The 21,997-nt window shown below is 54.9% G+C and overlaps 1 protein-coding gene across 5 annotated transcripts in view; it reads left to right on the forward strand.

The window, feature by feature from the left end:
* The window catches only part of LINGO1 (leucine rich repeat and Ig domain containing 1), a 167,809-nt gene extending 157,641 nt beyond the window's left edge, over positions 1-10,168 (forward strand). For 4 of the 5 annotated variants that reach the window (XM_074881112.1, XM_074881111.1, XM_074881110.1 and 1 more), the window contains one exon: positions 7,878-10,168. In XM_074881112.1, coding sequence (XP_074737213.1) covers positions 7,890-9,731 — 1,842 coding nt within the window. In that variant the 5' untranslated portion in view covers positions 7,878-7,889 and the 3' untranslated portion in view covers positions 9,732-10,168. Of the gene's footprint in view, positions 1-2,796; positions 2,934-7,877 lie in introns of those variants that run through there. The other variant, XM_074881115.1, reaches the window with a different exon arrangement.
* The last annotated feature ends 11,829 nt before the right edge of the window (positions 10,169-21,997 follow it).

The following is a 21,997-nucleotide window of genomic DNA, read 5'->3' on the forward strand; positions in this document are numbered from 1 at the left end:
GTTTAAAGGATGTGGTGTGGGAACAGAAGTGATGCCATAAGTAGGGTCTAAGCTTAAATTAAATGTAAAGAATGTGACCAGTCCCTGGCAGCAGCACTGCTCTGTAGCATTGCAGGCTTGGGACATGCTCGCTGGTCCCCGCTTGCTGTGGCTGCCCGGTGTTTGGGACTTTGATCCGGGGTTTCACCTTGAAGCATGGCAGGGACAGAGTGGGGGCAGAGCGGCTCGGACTCGTGGCTGTTAGAGGGGGTCATGTCACAAAGCTTCAGCGATGTACCCTTATGGCCCTGGGGAGTGGGGTTGCTCATGAGGCCAGGGTGTCAGCCTGGTTTGGCATTTGCCCTCCTGCTGAGCCAGTGCTGGGTAAGGGAGAGCAGAAGGCACCAGGGCTGCTCCCCCACCTCTGCTTGTGGCCCTGATTTCCTGCTGCGGGGGCTGACGGGTGCCCCAGCCCCCCTCCCGGTGCTAAGCAGAGCTCCAGGGCGCTGCAGAGCCATGGGACACTTTTTGGCAGAGGCTGGTGGCTGGAGGGGACAGGCTGTCCCCAGACAGGGAGCAGTGAGGAGGGAGCAGCTTGTCTTGGTGCCAGCCAGCCACCCCTGCCAGGCCTTTTGTGGTGCCCCCGAGTGTGGTTTGTGCATTGGGGCTGCCAGGAGCAGTGGCTCAGCCTGGCAGGGCCTGCCCACCTCGCTGCTGGGACACTGGCACCAGCTGTGGCACAGGGACCATCCTCGGGGGCAGGTGCCTGGGTCTGGGGGAGCAGGAAGCCATCAGTCACCACCGAGGTGAGCCCGTACAGAAATGCCATCTGCTCCTGGTCTGGAGGAAACGCGCTCTGGCAGCGGGGTGACTTTGTACCAGCCGCTTTTATGCTACGTCAGGTGGTGTCCTGCCCTGACACAAAGGCAGGGTGTAGCGCAGGCACCGTACAGCTGCGCTCCGGCTGATTCAGCAGCGCTGCGACAGCGTGCTGAGCCACGCGGAGCCGCCCCAGCAGCGCCGGGGCCATGCAGAGCCGGTGGGCAGGACGGCCCAGCTGCCTGAGCTCTTCCTCATTCTCCAGACCAAAATCTACCGCTGCTGTCCAGGAGAGGAACCTTTGCAGGGCCCTCGCTGGTGCCAGGGCTGCTCGGAGCCCTCCTGGGGAGCGCAGAAGGCGTTTGGGTACCACTGGAGCCCATTCCTAGGAAAAATCAATCCTCCCCCCAGTGCGACAAGAAGGGGTGGCTGCGAGCCATGGCTGGGCCGTGCTAGAAGGAGAAGGCAGTTTTCTCCCTGCAGAGGAGTGGGATGGTGGCCCAGGCTCTGGCAGCTGTCATTACCCTGCTCTCCCCAAAGGGCCTTTGCAGGCGCCGCCTCGGGGACGGCCTTGTCCCGCTACGCCTTGCTGGCCACGGGCACGGCGAGGCCTTCGCAATGTCAGCGTGACCCTGGCGGCTCTCCCAGAAGACACTCATTGGACAGACCTTTCTTTCACCTCTCCGGTGCAAATGTTTCCATAGCCCTAGGAAGGGCCTGGGGTTTTTCCATCTTGCTTTCACAGCTACAGACAGGGAAGAAAAAACATTTACAGAGACCCTCATGCTATACTGAAGCCTCCTCCACCCAGCGCTCACCCGTCAGTTGAGTGCCTGCTGAGCTGGGGGCCTTCGGGTGAGCACCTAAAACATCCTGGTGACCCAGCCCATGACCACAGAGACAGGAATCCCAAGGGGATTTGCTGAAATAAAGACAGAAAATGGAGAAGCCCCATTCAACTAGCTGGCGCACGTCCTTCCCGTCATCCCAGTGCACACCATCCTCCTGCTCTCCTGCAGACCCAGCCTGAAACGTCTCCAGTGCTGGAATCCCAAGGCCAATCCTTGGGAGATACTTCCCCAGCAAACACAGCTCTCCTGTTCTTTGTCTCGCAAGCAGAAAAAAATCAGCCTCCTCCCAGCTTGCCTTGAACCACCAACCGGCAGTGGCTGCGGCAGCGGTGGGCCAGCCTGCGTCCCGGCCACCTCAGTCGATGAGGAGGGGAGCGTGGCTGGCTCCGAGCCCGAGCTCCACGGTGTGCTGCACCCTTACACTCCTCATTTATCTCTTGCTAGCTCAGGACTTTACACCCCCGGCATCCACAGCTGCCTTTGCAATTACTTATTGATCACTTGTCAGGATGTTTTCTTTGCTGATGGGGCAGTGAAGCATGTGTAGCTAAAGAGAGAGAAAAAACATTAAAAACGAAGGAGCAGAGGTGTGAGGAAGGTGAGCAGCTCTTGCACAGATGCGATCGCAGCAAGAAACAGCCTCAGCAAAAACTGCTCTGAGCTTCAGCATCCTGCAGAGAGGACTGGGATCTCTTTCCCATCACCCTGCTCCAACAACCTGCCTGCCGAGGCTGAAAACTGCTCTCCAGGTTGTCTCTGGGCCATCCCCGGTTGTGCCTCCACCGTACGTGTCTGTCCCTCCGTGGGGTCAAGCAGATCCACAGCCCAGAGCTAAACCAGTGGACAGCTGGGCCAAAGCCTCCCCCTTCCAGCGTCCTGGCCCCTCAGCCCACTTTAGAGCTCTTCACTGCCCCTGTGCATCCCCCTCCCCTTTTTTCTGCTCTTCTTGCTCTTTGGCTCAGTGCCTCCCTGACTTAATCCCCTGTGGCGCTCGGGGCACCACGTTTTGGGTGGAAGAGCCCATTGCGGCGAGGAAATGCCTTTGCGGGGTAGTCCCGCAGGCCGGCTGCTGCGGGTATCTGGTGCCAGCCAGGCGGTGTCAGTGCCGGAAGGGGATTTGCATCTTAAATACTTCTCCGTGCTCTTTTACAGCCTCAGAGCAACTGCCAGAGCAGATCAGGTTGCGGCACACCTATTCCAGGCTCCCGCCTCAGAGCAGCTGAAAGCAGATACTTCAGAAGGCTGAGCAAAATCCCCGGGCTGGAGAGTCATGCCTTCCCGTGGGTGAGCGGGAGCCGGTGGCCCCAGGGAAGCTTGTGGCTGGTGGGGCTGGGGGTGGGCTACTCTCTGGCTAACCTGCTGTGGGTCATTGCCTCGCACGGCTTGCTTGTGTGTCCCCACCGCCCTGAGCGAGGCACTGCTGGAGGGGTCCTTCTCAGTTTCTGCTCATTTCTCCCCTGCTTCTCACACCCTCTTGTGCTGTTTCTGGAGGGTTCGGGGCCAGGATAGGACACAGGGCAGCCCTTCGCACTGCAGCAGCCTGGTTTCATGCCCTTTGTTAATGGCCCATCCATTAATGAAGGCCCAGTGGCAATGCGGCGGCAGCTTTCCATCACCCAGGCCAGCGCTGTGCCTCCAGCCTGCTGCCCACCAGCCAGCCTGGCAGCACCCAGAGCTTACTTCAGGCTCTCCCTCTTTGGTTTCTTTTTGCCCATGTGAAGCAGCATGGTCCCAGGAGGGAAACAGCCCCCCCTCCACCCCTGCTCTCACCCTTCCCTGACCATCCCTGGGCACCAGAAGGAGGGCAGTTACTACCCAGGTGGGAAAAGAGGAGGAAGAGGGAGGAGGTAGGGTGGGGAAGAGGGTGAGACAAAACCAAAGGGCCCACAAATGTGCACTGGACGCAGAGGGAATGATGGCGAGATGAGGAAATGGGCACAAACGTGTTTGGCAAATTAAAGCTTCGCCCTTTGTTTTGCTGCTTTGCAGATAGCTATAGGAACACTTAGTGCAGAGCCCGGGGTCTGGATAAGCAACTCTTTTAGCAGCAGGAAAGGTTGTTAAATATTTATTTGTAAACCTGGAGTCTTTATCTCTAAAATGTAGTCAAGTTCAATAAAATTTGATTTAGCTGGAGCAGCTTAGAGGAGACGAGAGCACAGACTACAAGAGCTGTGTCTCGCTGGCTTTGTGTGAAGCTGGCAGGCCAGAGGTGGGGGCGAGCCCATGGCTGACCCACACCTGTACCCGTAGCCACACTGCAGCCCAGTGTGGGTGCCCAGTGCTGCTGGGACCAGGCTCGCTCCTGGTGCCCCACGGCACCGCAGCAAGGTCAGCTCCTGTGGGGACAGACGGGGTGGGGGACGTGCTCCCCTGGCCCTGCTGAGCCCCCAGAGCTCTGCGGGCCCCCCCGCCACGGATATGGCTTGCGTTGTCCTAAATTGCCTGTTGTCGTTCGATGCTCTCGAAAGCATCTGGTTCAAGGGTGAATGTCTCCCACACTGTAATTTATGGCTGCCAGGTGGGGGTTATAGCTGACTCGGGGATTTTTGCCGCTTGCTCGCTGTCAGCGCAGCAGACAGATCGCTCGGTGCTGAGGCACACCAGCCTGGCCCCAGCCGCTGGGCACCCGCGGGGCGGTGAGCAGGGGACAGCCAGGGGCAGCGGTGAGAGCGGAGGGCACGGCCAGGCCTGCTGCCCACCCCTTGGGGCAGGGAGGCAGTGGCAGCCTCGGGAGCACACCCAGGTGCCGAGCCTGGGCTCCCTCCTGGGTCATCGCCTGGGTTTGGTTTCCCTGGGGCTGATCCCCCCCCACGCCGGGGCAGCCTGTGACCGTCACAACGGAGCAAACCCCGCGCACGTCAGTGCTCATGCCCGGCCCTGGGCTGCGTTTCCAGGCACAGGCCCAGAATAGCATCTTTCCTCGCAGCGCTGCTCCCAGCCGGAGACACTCAGCTGGTCCTGCTGCATTTAGCACTGCGGGAGCGCAGCTCCAGCGCACCCATCTGCGCCTCTCGGGCCGAGGCTAGCAGCTTCCCCGGGGAGGGGGTTGTACGTTGGAGCCCTCGTCCCCAGGCAGCAGGGTGGCAAGGACGAGTGTCAGTGGATGCCGTGGCTCTGGGCATGATTTTTGCTTTGGGTTGCACTGGTTTGCTCATTGCCTAAAGGCAGCAAGTCTGGCAGCTGCTCCTTTCTTATCGATTCTTTTTTTTTAATGTGCAAAATGAGAGTCACGTTCACGCCAGAGGGCTGCAGCTCTCCCTGGGCTGGCCTGGCCTGTGCGCTGCAGCCGTGTGGCCTGATCCTGCCTGGCAGATCCTGCTGGGGCCGTGGCCGGGCACCCTGAGGGGTGCTTGGGCACATTTCACCGTCCTCCTCAGAGTAAATCTGGGAGGACTTCAATTTTTGGAAAGCCCTTAGTGGCACTTTGTCTCCGTCACTTCCCAGTTTCCTGCAGGCAGCAACAGCTGCGAGTGGCCACTGCTGTCTCTCCCCCAGCGACACCAAGCCCCCTCCCCAGAGTTGCCCAAGCCCACTCGAGGTGGCCACAGCCCCTCGCCTGGCCAGCACCTGTGGTCCCAGCAGCGGGCACCATGTGGCAGCAGAGGTGGGACAGCCAACAGGACAGCCCTAACTTCGGGCTGAGCCGCGCTGATGCGACGCGAGTCCAGCCGCTGTGGGGACGCGTGATGGCTGCTGTAAAGCCACGCGTGGGTTGTTGACCTCAGCTCACTCAAAAATCACAATTCGAGTCATTTTTAGAAGGGCACCTTTTAATATCCACCTCACCTTGAGGCACGAATATTCCTCTCTTGAAACAGCCAGAGGTAAATGGGAACCAGAAGTGATTTAAAGCTCATCTTAGCCCCGAATTTTCCAGCTTATTCATTGTCTTTCTCCCAAAGCTCCTCTCTGACTCTGGCTATTAAGATTACGGATGTTTTTGTCAGGGATTGTATTTATCACGGATTTAAATTTAGCTCAGAACTAATAACATGTGAGGTGTGTCTAGACTTAATTCTACGCAAGTGGGCTTGTCTCGTCTTGAACACCATGCAGATTTTGCTTCATTCATCTATCATCACCTCTTTGCTTATATTTTAGCCATCGATGCTGCGCTGCTCCCAGCAGCTCTGGCCACTGCTCCTCTGCCGAGGCCAGCGCAGGGACAGCAGCACGGGACCAATCCCCTGCGTGGGTGCAATCCCCTTCCCGCTGTTGGAGGCACCTGTGGCCTGGCGGAGGCCGGGGCTGATGCAGGAGCCATGTGTGGGGCCCCACGGCAGTTCTGGGCTCTCACCCCCGCCCCACGCCTGGCAGGGACCAGCACGCGGCTGCACGCACGGGCAAAGCTGAAATTTCAGCATAGAACACAGCCAAATAAGGCCGGCTGCCTGGCACTCTAATGAGCTGAAGTCTTTTCAGCCCTGGTATAATTAAGCCCCTTAGACTGTATTTTGTTTTGTATGCAGTGTTTTGCTTTCTTTGATGGCTTTCTTAGCACGGCTGTGAGGAGCAGGAATTGGTTTCTGAGAAACACCGGCCGAGGGAGGCTGCGAGCGAGCCGGCACCTCAGGGGCATTCGCCGGCCACGTGCTGCCCATGGGAAGAGGCGGTGACAGCGGCGGGGGGAACCCCTGGCAGCTGAGCCCCGGCTGGGCTGCGGCATGAGCGTGGGGAGCAAATCCACATGCAGCCCTTTGCCCAGGAGCTGCCACCCGGCCGTGCCGTCCCGGCCCCAGCACAGCCCCTCGGCAGGTCCCGGTCCCAGCCCAGCGGCAGCACAACAGTAGCGGTGATCCCGCTCGGATTTGTAAGACTGCCCGGCCCCGTCACCACTAGGGAGGTGATGACATGGGAGATGATGAATTGTAAATACCCAGCAAATGGCTCTTCGAAGCCTGGCCCAGGCCCAAGCGAACCCACTGGAAATGTTTCCACTGGAACGGGACGTGCTGGCCCGGGGCCGGCAGGAGGGAGCTCGGCACCGCTGCCAGGGGAGCTGTGCAGGATCAGCTCCCGGCACCGCGCCCCTTTGCTTAGGGGAGGGATGTGCTTTGGAGGGTCCCCAGCGACCAGCCCCGCTGCAGAGATAGCGGGGAAAGGGGATGGAGAAGGACGGTGAACTGGGAGGAAACCACGGGAGGATTTCTGTGGGGACTGCGGGACCTCACAGCCAGCTCGCCTGGTGTGCCAAGGCCGGGTGGTTTCCGAGACGGAGCTGGTGGACACTTTTATGGCCCGTCCATCATCCTTCATCCTTGCATCTTACAAAGAAATTTTGACTAATTTTTTGGGAACAAAAGTTATACTTGGGTCGTATATCTGTGTGAAATGATGAATATAAACAGATGCAATGGAAGTAATGCTCAGAATGTGTACCAGACCCATAAATAGTGCCAGAGCAGGGAAAGTAATGTACAGGATATAGAATGATGGATACAAACGGAGCCAATGGAAGTAATGTATTGAGTATATTCAGCGATAGCCATAAATAGCATTAGTGGAAGTAATGCAAAGTGTACACATAACAATGGATATAAACATGGTCCAGAGTAGCTGTACATCTAATATGCAATATTAATATGATTTGATTCCTCATAACAGCTTGAACAACAAGGAAATAAATGCAACGGTGGCAGCGCGACAGGGAGCGTTCGCTTCCGCCTGCCGATAGGCCGGGGCGGTTCTGGGCTGGGGCACGAGCCAGACCACAACCCCCGAGGTTGGTTCCCACGGAGCTGTCGCCCTTACTCCCTGCTCAAACACCCCGCTCCCAGCTGACCCCAAGTGGGGTTCCCCCAGATGCGCAATCCTGAGCTCAGCTCCTCTGCATTTGCAAAGCAGCCTTTATATTCAGGCTCCATCTACAGGGAACAGAATAATTTCAAGAGCTTAAAATAGGATGTAGATAGATGTGTTTAGTATTAAATTTTTTTTTTTTTAAGAAGCCAAGGAAGTGAGGTTTGTCTGACACAGATTCCTCAAGGCTTTCCACTCAAAGTCTGTGCACGTTCAGTCACCAAGTGGAAAGCTGGGGGCTGGGGGGGAGAGATGGTCTCGTAGCCAAAGGGCTGGATTTCAGCTCGAAAATGAGCAGCTCTGCTCTGCTTCAGCGGTGCCTTTTGCCTTAACGTCAGCTCTACCAGGATGGTAAACCTTTTGCCATGGCTGTGCCGGTCGTTTGCTCACGTCCACCTTGCTTTCTCTCCCCCGTGTTACCTGCAGGTGAGAGATAGGATGGTAGCTGGGGAGGCGAGTATGCGCAGCCCAATCCTGGCCTGCTGGCAGCCGATTCTCCTCCTGATGCTGGGATCCATCCTGTCCGGCTCCGCCACGGGCTGCCCGCCGCGCTGCGAGTGCTCCGCCCAGGAGCGCGCCGTCCTGTGCCACCGAAAGCGATTCATGGTCGTGCCGGAGGGGATCCCGACCGAGACCAGGCTGCTGGACTTGGGCAAGAACCGCATCAAGACACTCAATCAGGATGAATTTGCCAATTACCCTCACCTGGAGGAGCTGGAGCTAAATGAGAACATTATCAGTGCCATTGAACCTGGGGCTTTCAACAACCTCTTCAACCTCAGGACGCTGGGGCTCAGGAGTAACAGACTCAAGCTGATCCCCTTGGGGGTGTTTACTGGACTCAGCAACCTTACCAAGCTAGACATTAGTGAGAACAAAATTGTGATCCTCCTAGACTACATGTTCCAGGACTTGTACAACCTGAAGTCTTTGGAGGTGGGGGACAACGACCTTGTCTACATCTCCCACCGGGCCTTCAGCGGCCTCAACAGCCTGGAGCAGCTGACCCTGGAGAAATGCAACCTGACCTCCATCCCCACGGAGGCCCTGTCTCACCTTCATGGCTTGATCGTGCTGCGACTGCGCCATCTGAACATCAACACCATCCGGGATTACTCATTCAAGAGGCTGTACCGGCTCAAGGTCCTCGAGATCTCACACTGGCCCTACCTGGACACTATGACGTCCAACTGCCTCTACGGGTTGAACCTGACCTCCTTGTCCATCACCCACTGCAACCTGACGTCCATCCCATACGTGTCGGTGAGGCACTTGGTTTACCTCCGGTTCCTGAACCTGTCCTACAACCCCATCGTCACCATCGAGGGCTCCATGCTCCATGACCTGCTCAGGCTGCAGGAGATCCAGTTGGTGGGAGGGCAGCTCACCACGGTCGAGCCCTTCGCCTTCCGCGGCCTCAATTACCTGCGCATCCTGAACGTGTCAGGGAACTTGCTGACCACCCTGGAGGAGTCGGCCTTCCACTCAGTGGGCAACCTGGAGACGCTCATCCTCGACAACAACCCCTTAGCCTGCGACTGTCGGCTGCTCTGGGTTTTCCGGCGGCGATGGAGGTTGAACTTCAACAAGCAGCAGCCCACCTGCTCCACCCCTGAGTTCGTCCAGGGCAAGGAGTTCAAAGACTTCCCCGATGTCCTCCTGCCCAACTACTTCACTTGCCGCCGAGCACGGATACGGGACCGCAAACCTCAGCAGATCTTCGTGGACGAAGGCCACACTGTCCATTTTGTCTGCCGGGCAGATGGGGACCCGCCCCCCACCATCATGTGGCTCTCTCCCCGGAAGCACCTCATCTCTACCAAAACCAACGGGCGGCTCACTGTCTTCCCTGACGGCACGCTGGAGGTGCGCTACGCCCAGATCCAGGACAATGGCACCTACCTATGCATCGCCAGCAACGCAGGTGGCAACGACACCATGCTGGCCCACCTGCACGTGCGCAGCTACTCCCCCGACTGGCCCCACCAGCCCAACAAGACCTTCGCGTTCATCTCCAACCAGCCCAACGAGAGCGATGCCAACAGCACGCGCGCCACCGTGCCTTTCCCCTTTGACATCAAGACTCTCATCATCGCCACCACCATGGGCTTCATTTCCTTCCTGGGCGTCGTGCTCTTCTGTCTGGTGCTCCTCTTCCTGTGGAGCCGGGGGAAAGGCAACACCAAGCACAACATTGAGATCGAGTACGTGCCACGCAAGTCCGACGCAGGCATCAGCTCTGCCGACGCGCCGCGCAAGTTCAACATGAAAATGATTTAACCAGGCGACAATTTGCAAATAATAATGGTGGGGTTTTTTAAAAAAAAAAAAAAGAACAAATGAACAAATAAAAAATAATTTAAAAAGAAACATTGCTACAAACATACCGACCTCTCTCCTTCCACCGCTCCCTCAGCCCCTGTCCAAACCCACTGCACCCGCACTGTCACCACCTCTTCCTCCTCCTCTTCTTCTTTATACCAGGAAAACATTCAGCCGATGTCTTCTGGGCTCCTGTGTTTGTAAGGACTTTGTCTGATGGACTCTGGTGTCAGATATAACTTTGAGAGGGAAAAACAACAGAGGGGGGAAAAAAAAAGAAAGAAAAAAGAAATAAAAATCAATAAAAAGTTACGAACTTTCTTCTGTAACTTTGATTTCAATAATTATGGATTTTTATGAAAACTTGAAATAATAAAAAAACCCTATTTCCTATAGATAGTTGGAATGCAAAATCTTGACTTCTTGATCTGTCCAGTCCTGTAACACTGGCGAGCACTCGCTTTCTCGCTTTCTCGCTGCGGAGGCATTTTCCAGCCACCTCACTAAGAACAGCCCCAGGCCAGGGCGAGTCTCCCGCTGATGCCAAAGGTTCACGCTCCCCCAAAAGGCACCTCCCGCAGTGTCTTGGGCCCTGCACAGCACCGAGAGGAGTTTGACTGTTTTTTCCCAAGGACCGGTTGTGGTTTTATAGGCAGTTCCCCTGCCCACCCACGGAGCGGGGCCGCAGCACTGCCCTGTGTGAGCGGTACGTAGCGTGGCGGTGGCTGCCTGCCCTCTGCGCGGTCAGCAGGACGCAAAGCCCCGTCGCAGGGCAGGCAGCAGGGCAGGCAGCAGGGCAGGCAGCAGCTCACCGTGCCCGCAGCCCCCAGGCTGAGAGCCAGCAGGGCCAGGCTAGGGCCAGGCTTTGCCCAGGCGTTGCTGGGGGTACCTGGGATCCTGCTGCCTCACACGTGGGGAGAGGACTTTCTGCCTGCCATTGCCAGCAGCGCCGTGGTATCCCCTCTCTGACTGGCACAAGCTGGCTCTTGTGCTCTGGACAGCTGTCCCTGTGGGCAGGGATGCTGCCATCCCATCAGCACCCTTGCTGGCAGCACAAGCAGGCAGCACCCTGCCTGGCCCTGCCCGCCCGGGCACCCCCAGCCCCTGGTACCCTCCAGCACTGCTCCCCACCCACCTGTAATGATTCTCATGGTGGTTTTTGGACCTGACCGCTGGCAGCCAGACTCACAAGCACCCTCGGGCACGTCCAAGGGAATTTGGCTTCCAGGTTTGCAGGAGACCTGGTCTGAAAAAAAAAAAAATTACATAATGTTCATAAACACACACGTGCACAGCCTGAGCCAGAGGAGAACAGGCACGGGGCTGTGGCAGGGAGGTGCTGCAGGCTGTAACACGCTGCCTGCCCTGGGGCTAGCTCCACCATGGCATCTGGTCACACCGTGGCCTCTGGTCACCAGGCTGCAACCTGCCTCTGCTCAGCTCTGGTACTGGGGATCAGGAGCTCTGGGAGGTTTGTATTGCCTCAACAAGGAAAAGGGAAGGAATGGGGGTTAAATCAGCCCCCGGGCAGGGCTGTGGGAGAGGGGTGACAGTGCCACCCTGCCCTGAGACCAGAGCTATGTACTGCAGCAGGACATGGCACAGGCTACAGAAAGCATCGGCATAAAAGTGTCGTACAGCAAATGATTTAAAAAGAGCAAGTCAGGAGGGCAACCACAGAGGGAGAGTGAAATTAAGAGAGAGAAAGCAATGGGGAAAGAGATGGCTCAAGTGACACTTTGAAAATAAGAGAAGCACCATCGGACCAGCTCAGCCCTTCCCCAGATGGTTTGTGGCAACTTCCCAACCCCAGAAGGTGCAGAGTGGGGTGAAGGCCACAGCCAGCCCCCCACGGGGCCTTTCCGTGGGAGAAACAGGGCCAGTACCGCAGCCTGGGGTCCCCAGCACAGCCTGATTGCCCTTGGCTGTGCTGGAAGCACAAAACATCCCTGCAGACGATGGTAATACAGGCACTAAAGGTTTTTATAGGCACCACCACAGCAGCGGGTGCTTCCCATCCTTCCTGACTGCCACCAGGGCCAGTGGCACCTCCCCGGCCAGCGGCTTCCTGGCCTGCCCAGCCTCAGCGGCATCGCCGAGGTGGCTGAGCCGAGATTGGCATGCTTGATTTGTAAAGCACTTAAGGAGTCTTCAGGGATCAAAGTCACTACAAGATGATAAAAAATAAGCGACAGGAACCTGGAACGCCAACAGGGAAAAGAATGGATTTGCTTTTCTTCCAGCAATGTGCCAATCTAGAAGAACCAACCTGAAACATCTGTGCTTGTGGGGAGGGGGGATCTTTCGCTAGTTTCAGCTTTCTATTCATCTTCAAACAAAACATTTTGTGTTCCTTTCTCGGCAGTGGGTTTCAGGAGCTTTGATTTGTTAGTTTCTCATCTTGAACCCATCTTTCCTTTATAACTTTGAAACCAAAACATTTTTTTCAAAGCCTTTTGCTTTTGTTTTGCTTTTAAAAAGAGCTGAAGCAAAATGCTTCTTTGTGAGCTTCTCCGCCCACCAGTGTTTAACCAACAGTTTCAGTGAGCTAAATATGAAACCACAAACAGCAACACACAAACCTAGGCCTGAAGCTGAAGGCAGGCGCGCTTGGCCCCACCTGCACCACAGATCCTGCTCCAGGGACCCCGAGCACTGGTTTGGAGCAGCGCTCCCAGGGGAGAGGCAGGGACATCCAAGGCCTCAGCTCTCTGGAGGAAGATGCGAAGCCAAGCACGGCCGAGGAAGCCGCGTACAGCAGCACGTTTGGTGCAGAAATCTCTGTTTGAGCCCTGTTGCCAGGACTGAAAATAACTCAGTGGCTCAACAAATGGCAGAGAGATGGAGGGGGGTCTCTGTGATCCTGGACAGCTATTAACACTGGCAATCTGAAAGAGCTTCTTAATTGACTCCAGTTATCCTGTTTTAATGCTGTAATCAAAAGAGCTAATTCAACACACACAGTTTTGAAAAAAACCTAATAACCAAGTCCAACAAGGTATTTGCAGCACACTACAGTGTTTCATCAATCAAAGGGAGGAATCAAGTCTTTCACTGTTAAAAAGAAGCTTTAAAAAAAAGAAAAGGGGAGAGAAAATTATTTCTTTCCTGTGTAACATCTCAGGCTGTGCTAGCGCAGGATTTCTCCCAGCCCAGGACCTGCCACCCAGACCCACCACCTCTGGCTGCTGGAAACCCTGCCGGGGGAAGCCCCGCTGCCTGCCCTGCATCCCAGCTGCGGCTCACAGTCCCTCATTAGCAAGTTTGCCTGGTGCTCTGTGGCACTGCTGCCTGCCACACAGTTTATTATCCACACTGATTTTTTTAATCTTCGATGCTTTGTGAACTGGATAATTTTTTTTTTTCAGTCACCATGTGATTAAAGCAGACGGATGGAGCAGAAGAAAAGCATCTCAGAGTAGCCGGCATCTCAGATCAGTAATTTTCATGGCTGGTAAAGATGGGGAAAAAAACCCCAAAGAATAAACTCTCTCTCTCTCCTTTGCTGAAATTTACAGTATGTTTCTACTGCCGTTTAATCAGGGGTGAGAGAGCAGGGGCTGGGTTCCAGCATTGCTCTTCAGGTAACCGTGGGCCGTGTGTCAGAGCAAGGCAGTGCTTTTCACTTGTTTCTTTTAAATAAGGATAAATACAAAGCATTTTATAAAAGAGCTTCAAAAAGGTAGCGAAAAACCCAGGAAGAAATGTGTTTAGGGCATGGAGGGGCAAACCTGCCTCACCTCCTCTGCTTCCAAGACTGGGAGCCCCATGGGGATCTCCATGACAGGCCCCATGTGTTGGGACGAGGCAGGGAGGAGGACAAGGGGTTATTCAGCACTTCTGACCTGGGCACATCACCCGCCTCAGGCACGTCCCTCCCCAGTAGGCTCCACATTCCCCCCACGCCATGGGCCGTGGCTGGCAGGTGCCTGGCTCTCCCCTTCCGCCGCTGAGGCAGGAGCAGAGTTACGAGCACCCTGCAGGAGACCCATTTGTACCCGCTGACTCCCCGCCCCTCCTCATCAATCCCTGTGCCCACTCAGCCTCTCTCCCCCGATGCTCAGAGGCTCGCAGAGCAGTGCAAAAGGCCAGGTTTGAGGCCAACACCTTTGCCTACGCCAGGGTGCAGGGGACCAGAGGAGAGGGGTCGGGCTGGCCCTTCGCCTCCCTGCGCCCCACAGCCCCCCGGTTCTCTGCCCACAGCCCCTGGCTGTGCTGCCCAGGCTTGCTGCCTTCCCCTGTTTCTATCAGGCCTTATCGCGCTTAATTTTACTCCTTCTCTCACTAACTGCCCTCCCTCTCTTATCTCTGCTTCAGAGTCAATTTTTTACTCTCTCCCTTTTTTCTTCCTTATCACTCGCTCTTCCCTTTTTTTTTTTTTTATTTATTTTTTAAAATACTTTCTGCCTTCTGAGCTTCTCCCTGGCTCTCCTGCCATTTTTCTCTGTCAAGTGCTCTTCTCTCCCCATCACGTCTGTGCTTCCCGCGGTCCCCTCTCTGCACACACATTTCTCCCCCACATCTCTGCCTCCCTTCTCCCCTGGCAGGGTCTCATCCTGCTCCCTCCACAGCAAGCAGCACAGTGGCACAGAGGGTGGAGGGAAAGACTTTCTGGCTTCGTCTCCTTTCCTCCTTTCTCCCTTTTCCTTCCCACTCTTCTCCCACCCTCCTGCCTTGTCCCCCTTTTCCCACCTCCTCCTTCCTCACTCCCCACGTGCTCCCTGGCCCTGCCCGGCCGGTTTGCCATGGGAGAGTGCACGGACTCTGCAGCACTGTCCCTGCTACCAAGTGTTTGCAGGACACGGCAGAGGAGAAAGGCTTTGAGGTGCAGGAGCTCAACACCCCACAGGAGACGGGTTGGGGAGCAGCCCTCCTCCCCAGCTCCCTGGCTCTGTCATAGGTACATGCAGGTCCTCCAGGAAAAAGCAGGCCTATTGCTTTCCTCTCTTTTTTCTGGGTCTGTATCTGCATGCTTATGATAGATTTACTGTGATTCTATCGGTTTATGATTAAAACCCATAAATTTTACTAGGCCTTTTTCTTATTTTCCATAATCCACAGGATTCAAGGCAATCAAATCTTAACTGGAAAGCATGGGCTGTGCAGTTAGGTCCTGGTGTAATGGGGAATGGTTCATTTCCCAATCTACCCCCATTACTGGTGGTACTAAAGAAATATTGTCCTGCGAAAGAGATTTTTCCTCAGTTCCCTTTAAAACAATGTCCTTACCTGAGCAAAGGATCAGAGGAACAATACGAACCTCAACTAAAACACAGTGCCCCCACCACTGCTGTTTGTTCCCATCCTGAGGTTTCCGAGAGGATTTTCCCAGCAGACTCGGGCAGGTGCTGAGGGTCTCAGGGTGACCCAGCCTGGGCAGAGCAGGGTTGCAGTTGTGGGTCCCTGTCAGCTGCTTCATCTCAGCTCCCCATCACCAGGCAGCGGGTAGCTCCAGCCCCTCCGGAGACTTCATCATGTGCCTGTTATGATCCAGGTAATAAGACATTTCATTCAAATGAGCAAATTTATTCCAGTGGCACTTTAATAACAAAATCAATAAAACTACACTTCCCAGCAGGGCTTTATCATATGCTAAAACTGCAGCATATTGCCTGGATATACTAAATTCTCTCCCTGAAATAAAGTGCAAAGTTTAGAAGACAGATGACACCATTTGCGGCACTAGTAGGATAATACCCTAATAAATCCACGGCCACCTGGGCACTTCAGAGTTGTCACACACTGCACTTGGTGGCCACTGAGAACTTCCCAATGACAGCAAGAACAGGGATGAGAACTTTGTGCTCCTCGGGCTCACGGTGCAGGTGTAGGGAGCGTGGGCTCTGGAGGACACCCCTGTGCCAGAGCAGCGAGGCACCCACACATGCAGACCGGCCAGAGCAGACTGCGTACGTGGGAGCATCACGGAGCCAGTTACCAGGGGGGGTTACCTTAGCTGTGGTGGCTCTATCCGAAAGAAGTGGCTCTGATGGGGTGGGAAGGCGAGCGTTCAGCTTGGGGACCTGCTGCTCCATGCCACACGGACCGGGCTGGCCTCTGCCAGCAGAGCTCCTCTGTGTCACCACTAAGCTAGAAAAGAGATGGAACAGTCAGGAAACGCTGCTGGTCCTGCAAGCCCGAGAGTCAGCAGCACCCCGGGACAGGCCTGAGGAAGCGCCCACGTAAGCAGGCAGTTGCTGCCCTGCCCCACGTGTGGCTGTGACCCCTCCGTGCAGGATTCCACCCTCTGAGCCCTGCACCGGGCTCTACAGCTGCGCTCCCACAGACCGTCCCTCTCGCTCCCTCCCCACCTCGCCATCCCCCTCAATTACCGCTGGCCACTTCACCACTGTTCCCCCTATCATTACACTCCAGCACCTTGCCCGACGTGAGATTATGGCTCTTCCCTCCTCCATATCCTTCCCAGACCATCATCCTTCAGCTCTCCAAACCCTGCCCTGCTCCCAGCCATTCCCGCCTGCCAGTCAGCCATGTCCCACCAGCTCTCTCCTCCTCCTCGTCCCTCCAGCTCGTGCTTCCCAAGCCTATCAGTGTTTCCCAGCCTTGAGTGCTGTGAAACTAATTAGCTCACTACAAAGATTGAGGAATAATTAGGGACTCCACTGAAAGCATGAAACTAGGGCATCTCGCCTTAAATAAACGCGAGGAAGTGTCTCTCCGCTCTGCTGACGGCCTGCGATTGCTTCAAGCAGATGATTACACGACTTACCGTCCCTTGGCTCCCACTCCAGGCATGTTCACCAGAGGTGCCTCTGCCTCCATCTGGATTTTTCGGCTCATGTCCCTGCCACTAAAGCCGATCCTCCCCAGAGCTCCATGGCTAGCCAGGCACCAAAGCAAGCAGGCAGCTTTCCTGGAGATGCTGGGGCTGCTGGTTGGGGCGCTGCCTTCTCAGTGGTCCACCATCTCCAGGTCTCTCTGGGGGAAAGCTAGAACCAAGCATGGAAAAAAACCATTTGCAAAATTTATATTCCAGTTGCCTCCACTGGGTAGAAGAGACACTAAAACAGCCTTTCCCCTGGGCAGCTCCACCATGATGGGCAGGAGTCTGCCCTGCCCCATACTGGACTCCCTAAAAAAGAGGGTGATACAAGAGGAGGAGGGTCTGGAGGCTGCACAGCTCCTCCTTGCTCATGCACAGACCACCCTGGGGACTCAACTTGGGCATGCTGAAGTCCCCTGGTGACACGCAGGGGTTCCATGCAAACCCGTGTCTCCCCTGAGGAAACACCCATCCCTTCTGCCTCCTCGAGATGATGAGCAGGAGATGGAGTCAGAGGCAGCTCAGAATGAGGCATCTCTGTCCTTCAGCACTCGCTCATCTCCCCGGTATTGCAAATGATCCCTCCTCCAGCCATTGTCTGTGCCTGAAGTGCTCCACACAGTTTTGTCACTTACTAATGATATTTAATAACAACCTGACACTCAGCCCCTGCATCTCACTCGGAGACCTGAGGCAGCTGTGCCGGAAGCCTGACTAATGTCCCCAGCCATTTGTGGAGGAGCGGTGCTTGCTGCCTCCCGGGGCAGGTGGGACAGGGTGTGGGGAGGGAAGCATTGCTTCAAGCCCTTCAGAAAAGCCTCTGCAGCTCCTGCTCCCTTTGAGCCTGCTCAGCCCAGGCTGAGCATCCCCTCCTGTCCTCAGCCCACCCCTCCTGCCCTCGCCCATGGTGAGCAGTGCTGGCAGCCACAGTGGGAAAGGACAAGTTGTCATCTTAGGGACCGACCAGCAAAGGACCTCATGGAGATTATGGCACTTTATCTGAAGGCACAACGCCTGCCATCAGAGGTTTTGTGGCCTTTATGGGTTTGGTTTGTTCTTCTTAGGGTTTTCTAGTGCCTCAGATCCACAGCTGCAGAAGGGAAGGAGGGGTGGGAAGGTGGTCCTAAGTGGCAGCCTACATCAAACCTGAGGACACTGTTTCCGCATCAGGTCTGGCCAAGCTGTGCTGGAGAAAGCAAACCTGACCCTCATCCAGCCACAGCTCCTCCTCAGTGGTCCAGAGAGGTGAGGTATCAGGCGTCTGTCACCCACAGGACATTTCCTTGCCGTACCCAAGGACACAGGCTTTCTCTCATGTGAGGGTTCAGTGACCACGGAAGGTCTGCACCCCGAGAACGGCCGTGCTGAGTCAGCCCCAGAGCCGTGCACCTCAGGAGCGTGTCCTCAGCCATGGCTGCAGGCAGGTGCCTATGGCAGAGAGAAGGCCCAGGAGAGTACAGAATAACCCTAATAACCCACCTTCTGTGCAATCCCTCCCAGCCTCCGGCAACCTGAGGTTAGAGAGCTTCTGAGCCACACAGTGCCTCTGCACCATTTTCTTATTAGTTCTTAACAAACCTTTCTTCCTTGAAGTTGTCTGATTGCATTTTTTAATCTGCTCATGCCCCTGGCCTGCAGCAGCAGTTGTAGCAGTGGGTGCCACCCCCAGATCCTGTTCGGTGCTTGTTGCCGCCAGCAAGGTGCTCAGCACATCCTGCACTGTGCATATGAAATCTCTGCTGCAAATGCAGTCCCGCTCCTTTGTTTCCACCTCTGAAGGGTTAAGGATTTGCAGAGAGCAGGTGAAGCTCGGCAGAACAGGCAGGGCTGCCTGGCTGCCTGCTATAGCTGTATCTGCACCAGCAAATGGGCTGAAGCAGCTGCTCCCTTCTCCTGGGTGACTGCTTAAAGGGACAAAGCCAAGGTCGATTAGACCCAGCCCTGGACCTGCCTTTTCTTTCTCTTTCCTTTTTCCCAGGGCTCACAAGTGTTGACAATTCAAACAGATGAGGATTCAGGACAAAAAGCAAGAGTGAGGGCTTCAAACGCCTTCATTTAACAACCCTTCCCAGGCAGACTGGCAGGACAGCTTAGCATTGCCTTTTCCACTACAGCTTGCCTGCCTGTTGCCACCCGCTCCAGAAACCATGGGAGAAGAGACCCAAAGCTTTTTAATTTCCCGTGCTGCTCTTTTTTTGTGTAACCAGATAGCATGGTTTCACACTCACTGTGTCTGCTCACAGTGTATAAATCCTTTGTGGCAGAGCCATTTTAGGGATACAACCTCCACCTGTGACATCTTACATCAGGCTGAAAACAGAGGCAGGGCCAGGCTGTTTGCCCTGGAGCAAGTCTCCTTGGTTCTGCCCCAAGAACCAGAGAGCAGAAGAGTCCCTGGGCATTGCTGCAGCCTGGCAGAGGGCTGCTCCATGCAGAAAGAGGCAGGATTAGGTGGGGAACGGGCTGCAGGCTCTCCACCCCCCTCCATGGCAAGCAAGCCTCTCTGATGGGATGCTCTTGAAGCGAATCTGCCAAATCCATGGCCCAGGTGCCTCCAGGCACACGCACCCTGAGCTGTCAGTAAGGCTGTGCTGTCAGGACCCCAGTGACAGCACCGAAGCTGAGAGCATTTTCCAAAAGCAGAAGTGTGATGAGGAAGAAGAGACACCAAGTCACCTCAGACAAACAGTCTTGCCCAGCAACAAGAAGGTCTGGCTCTGGCACCTTCAAAGCAGCATGAGAAGCACCCTGAAAGACTGGGGTGGGTTGGGGTCTGTGTAGAACAAGGAGGTTCCTTCTGGCACCAGGCCCTCACAGATGGGTGCTCAAGGCAGCAAACAGAGATGTCTTTATCCTGCAGTGCAAGCGGAGCTGTTCTTGTCTTTCAGACACACACCTAATCATTTTTAAGATCTGTGCCTCAGAACTATCTTTTTGATAAAACTAATCACAGGCTTAAATTACAGATAAATACCCGATATTAAAAGAACAGTTGGAAAAGGAGGAAAGGGGTAGTTTAACGGTGCTCATTTTCTCTGCTTTTCTATAGCACACATCTTGGGCTATTTAACTGTAGAGCTTATGAAGCTTCATTCTGACAACTCTCCTTTCTTTCAAATGTGGCTTCCACAAATGTTTCCCCTGGTTTCTTTACCCGCTATGCTGCTGTTAGCTGTATTATTGCAGCAGTCACCGTATCTCCAGCTGAGACTAGGAAGCAGGCATGCAAAGAGCTGTATGAAAACACAAACAAAGGAATAGACCTGGTGCTTAAAAGGCTGGACCCAAAAGCATCTACATGGGGAATGAGGGACACCTAGGTGCCCACAAGGGATCTGGGCTATAATAGCTCAACAAAGAAGAGTAGCTGAAAAAAAATCAAAGCTGCAAGTGGCTCAAGAGCCAGGATGAGGACAGCGGCCTGTGCCAGCATAGCTCTCCAGCCCACACCTCTGCTGGTCCTTGTGCTGCCAGCCAGGACAGAGCGGCTGCTGTTGGGCTGGCAGGAATGATCCAGCTCTAGGTGCTTTTAAGCACCACACAATCCAGGCTCACGCTGGCTTCCTCTGCTCTGTGGGGAACAATGGCTTTGATCAACAGAAGATTGCTGAGTTAATTGTAATGATATTCTAATAAAGCTGGGGAGATTAATTACGGCTCTTTATCAGAGCTGGCCCTCTGCCAAGGGTTTGCAAAATTGTTTTCCTCTGTTTCTTGTCATTTGAATTTAGGAGAAGAAAGGAGGAAGTTGGGTGCCTTTTTTTCCTCCAGCACTCAGGAGTGTGGCCTTGTGCCCTGCTCACGCTCACAGCTCGGCACATTTACAGAGGGAAGCAGGGAGGGTGCAGACAGAGAAAGCAAATGGAGAGTGACAGAGCAAACCAATTAGACATGATGCAGCACAATTACGCTCCTAGTCAATAAGTGGGTCGGTGCAGAGAAGTACAAAGGGACGAGGCAACGGTGTGTGGACCACAGACATCGCTTCATGGAGGGTGAACCCGGGGCACATTACACCTTTCCAGGCCAGGAGGGACAAGACACACACAGTGCTCACCATGAGGGCTCACAGCGGTGGCACTGACAATGGGCAGAAAAGCTTCATGGCCTTCATTCTTGCTCGTACCACACCGGCACAGAAAAGCAAGTGTCCGGAGAGCAGCCAGAGCCCTGCTAAGTGGCCTTGGGGAATGTGAGACTCAAACCTTCCTATTTCACTTGACAAATAGCTGTTCCTTCCAGGGAAGATTTAGCAGTGTCCAGGCAGGTGAGAGACAGACCTGCCGAGGAACGATCCAGGCTGGAAGGCAGCAGATCAATCAGGCAGAGCTGCCTGCTCTCACTCACGGAGAAAGAAGAGGCCCTTCCTGCAGCTGGCTGGCACGCAGTGTGCTGGCGGAAGAGGCTGCAAGTCAAACCAGAGGGGGAAACGTGCTCCTCACACAAACCAGAGAGAAAGCCGAGGATTAAAATAATAAAATGTACTTTTAAGCAGGCAGCAGAGAAGTACCGGGAAACTTTGTACCAACAGGTCAGGGCTTACCACTTTGAGGAGTTAAAATGCCACCACCTAACCCACAGCCTTCAGCTCTCCGAGGGCACCCATGCCACTCCAGAGGCATTTTCCTGAATGGCTCAAGGAAGATGACACATTGCTACTGCTCATGAACCATGAAGACAGAGTGGGAGTCTAGATTAAAATTTTAAGTATTATTCCTACCAAACAGAACCTATCCAGGTTTTATGCATCTGAGACATGCTCACGCAGGACCAGCCCCGTGGGGCCCCTGCTCTCCCTGCAGCAGCGGGACCGGCACGCAGCACGGTGCTTTCTGCTGACCCCTTCCCCTGCCAGGCACAAGCTGCAACACTCACCTGCGGCTGCCGAAACGCAGCCTGTGCTGGGGTGGCACACAGCCATGCTGCTGTCTGCCAGCCCGTTGCGTGCCAGCTTCGGCCAGTGTCACTGGAACAGAGCGGGCTGGCACAGCAAGCCCAAATGTATTCATCTGAGCTGAAAATCTGGCAAGAGTAGACAGTGAGCAGCAACCTCCAGGTGCAACACGGCCACTCACAACCTCCGACTGCCTTTCCAAAGCAACACGGGTGCACCAAGCACTTTTCACCTACTGAAGGACCAGAACACAATGGGAACATCCTCTGCGCTAAACCAGAGGACTTACAGCAAGGTCACAACACAGTAAGAGAAGGGTCTGTGTTTTCTACCATCGCCCTGATAACAACCTAGATGATTCTTTAGGGTTTTCAATGACCCATAAAAACTATCTCACATCTGAAATGTTTGCTCCAACTGAGAGGAAAAAATGCTGATCTAAATACTTTTCTCCGGGAACATGACAGAAACCATTATTCATTTAGGCTTTTGTAAAGACTATTGAGTTTGGCAAAATGTTGCTCCAGGGGTAAAATAACTGGAAAA

The sequence above is a fragment of the Strix uralensis genome, chromosome 11 (assembly GCF_047716275.1).
Source record: "Strix uralensis isolate ZFMK-TIS-50842 chromosome 11, bStrUra1, whole genome shotgun sequence".
Classification (NCBI taxonomy): domain Eukaryota; kingdom Metazoa; phylum Chordata; class Aves; order Strigiformes; family Strigidae; genus Strix; species Strix uralensis.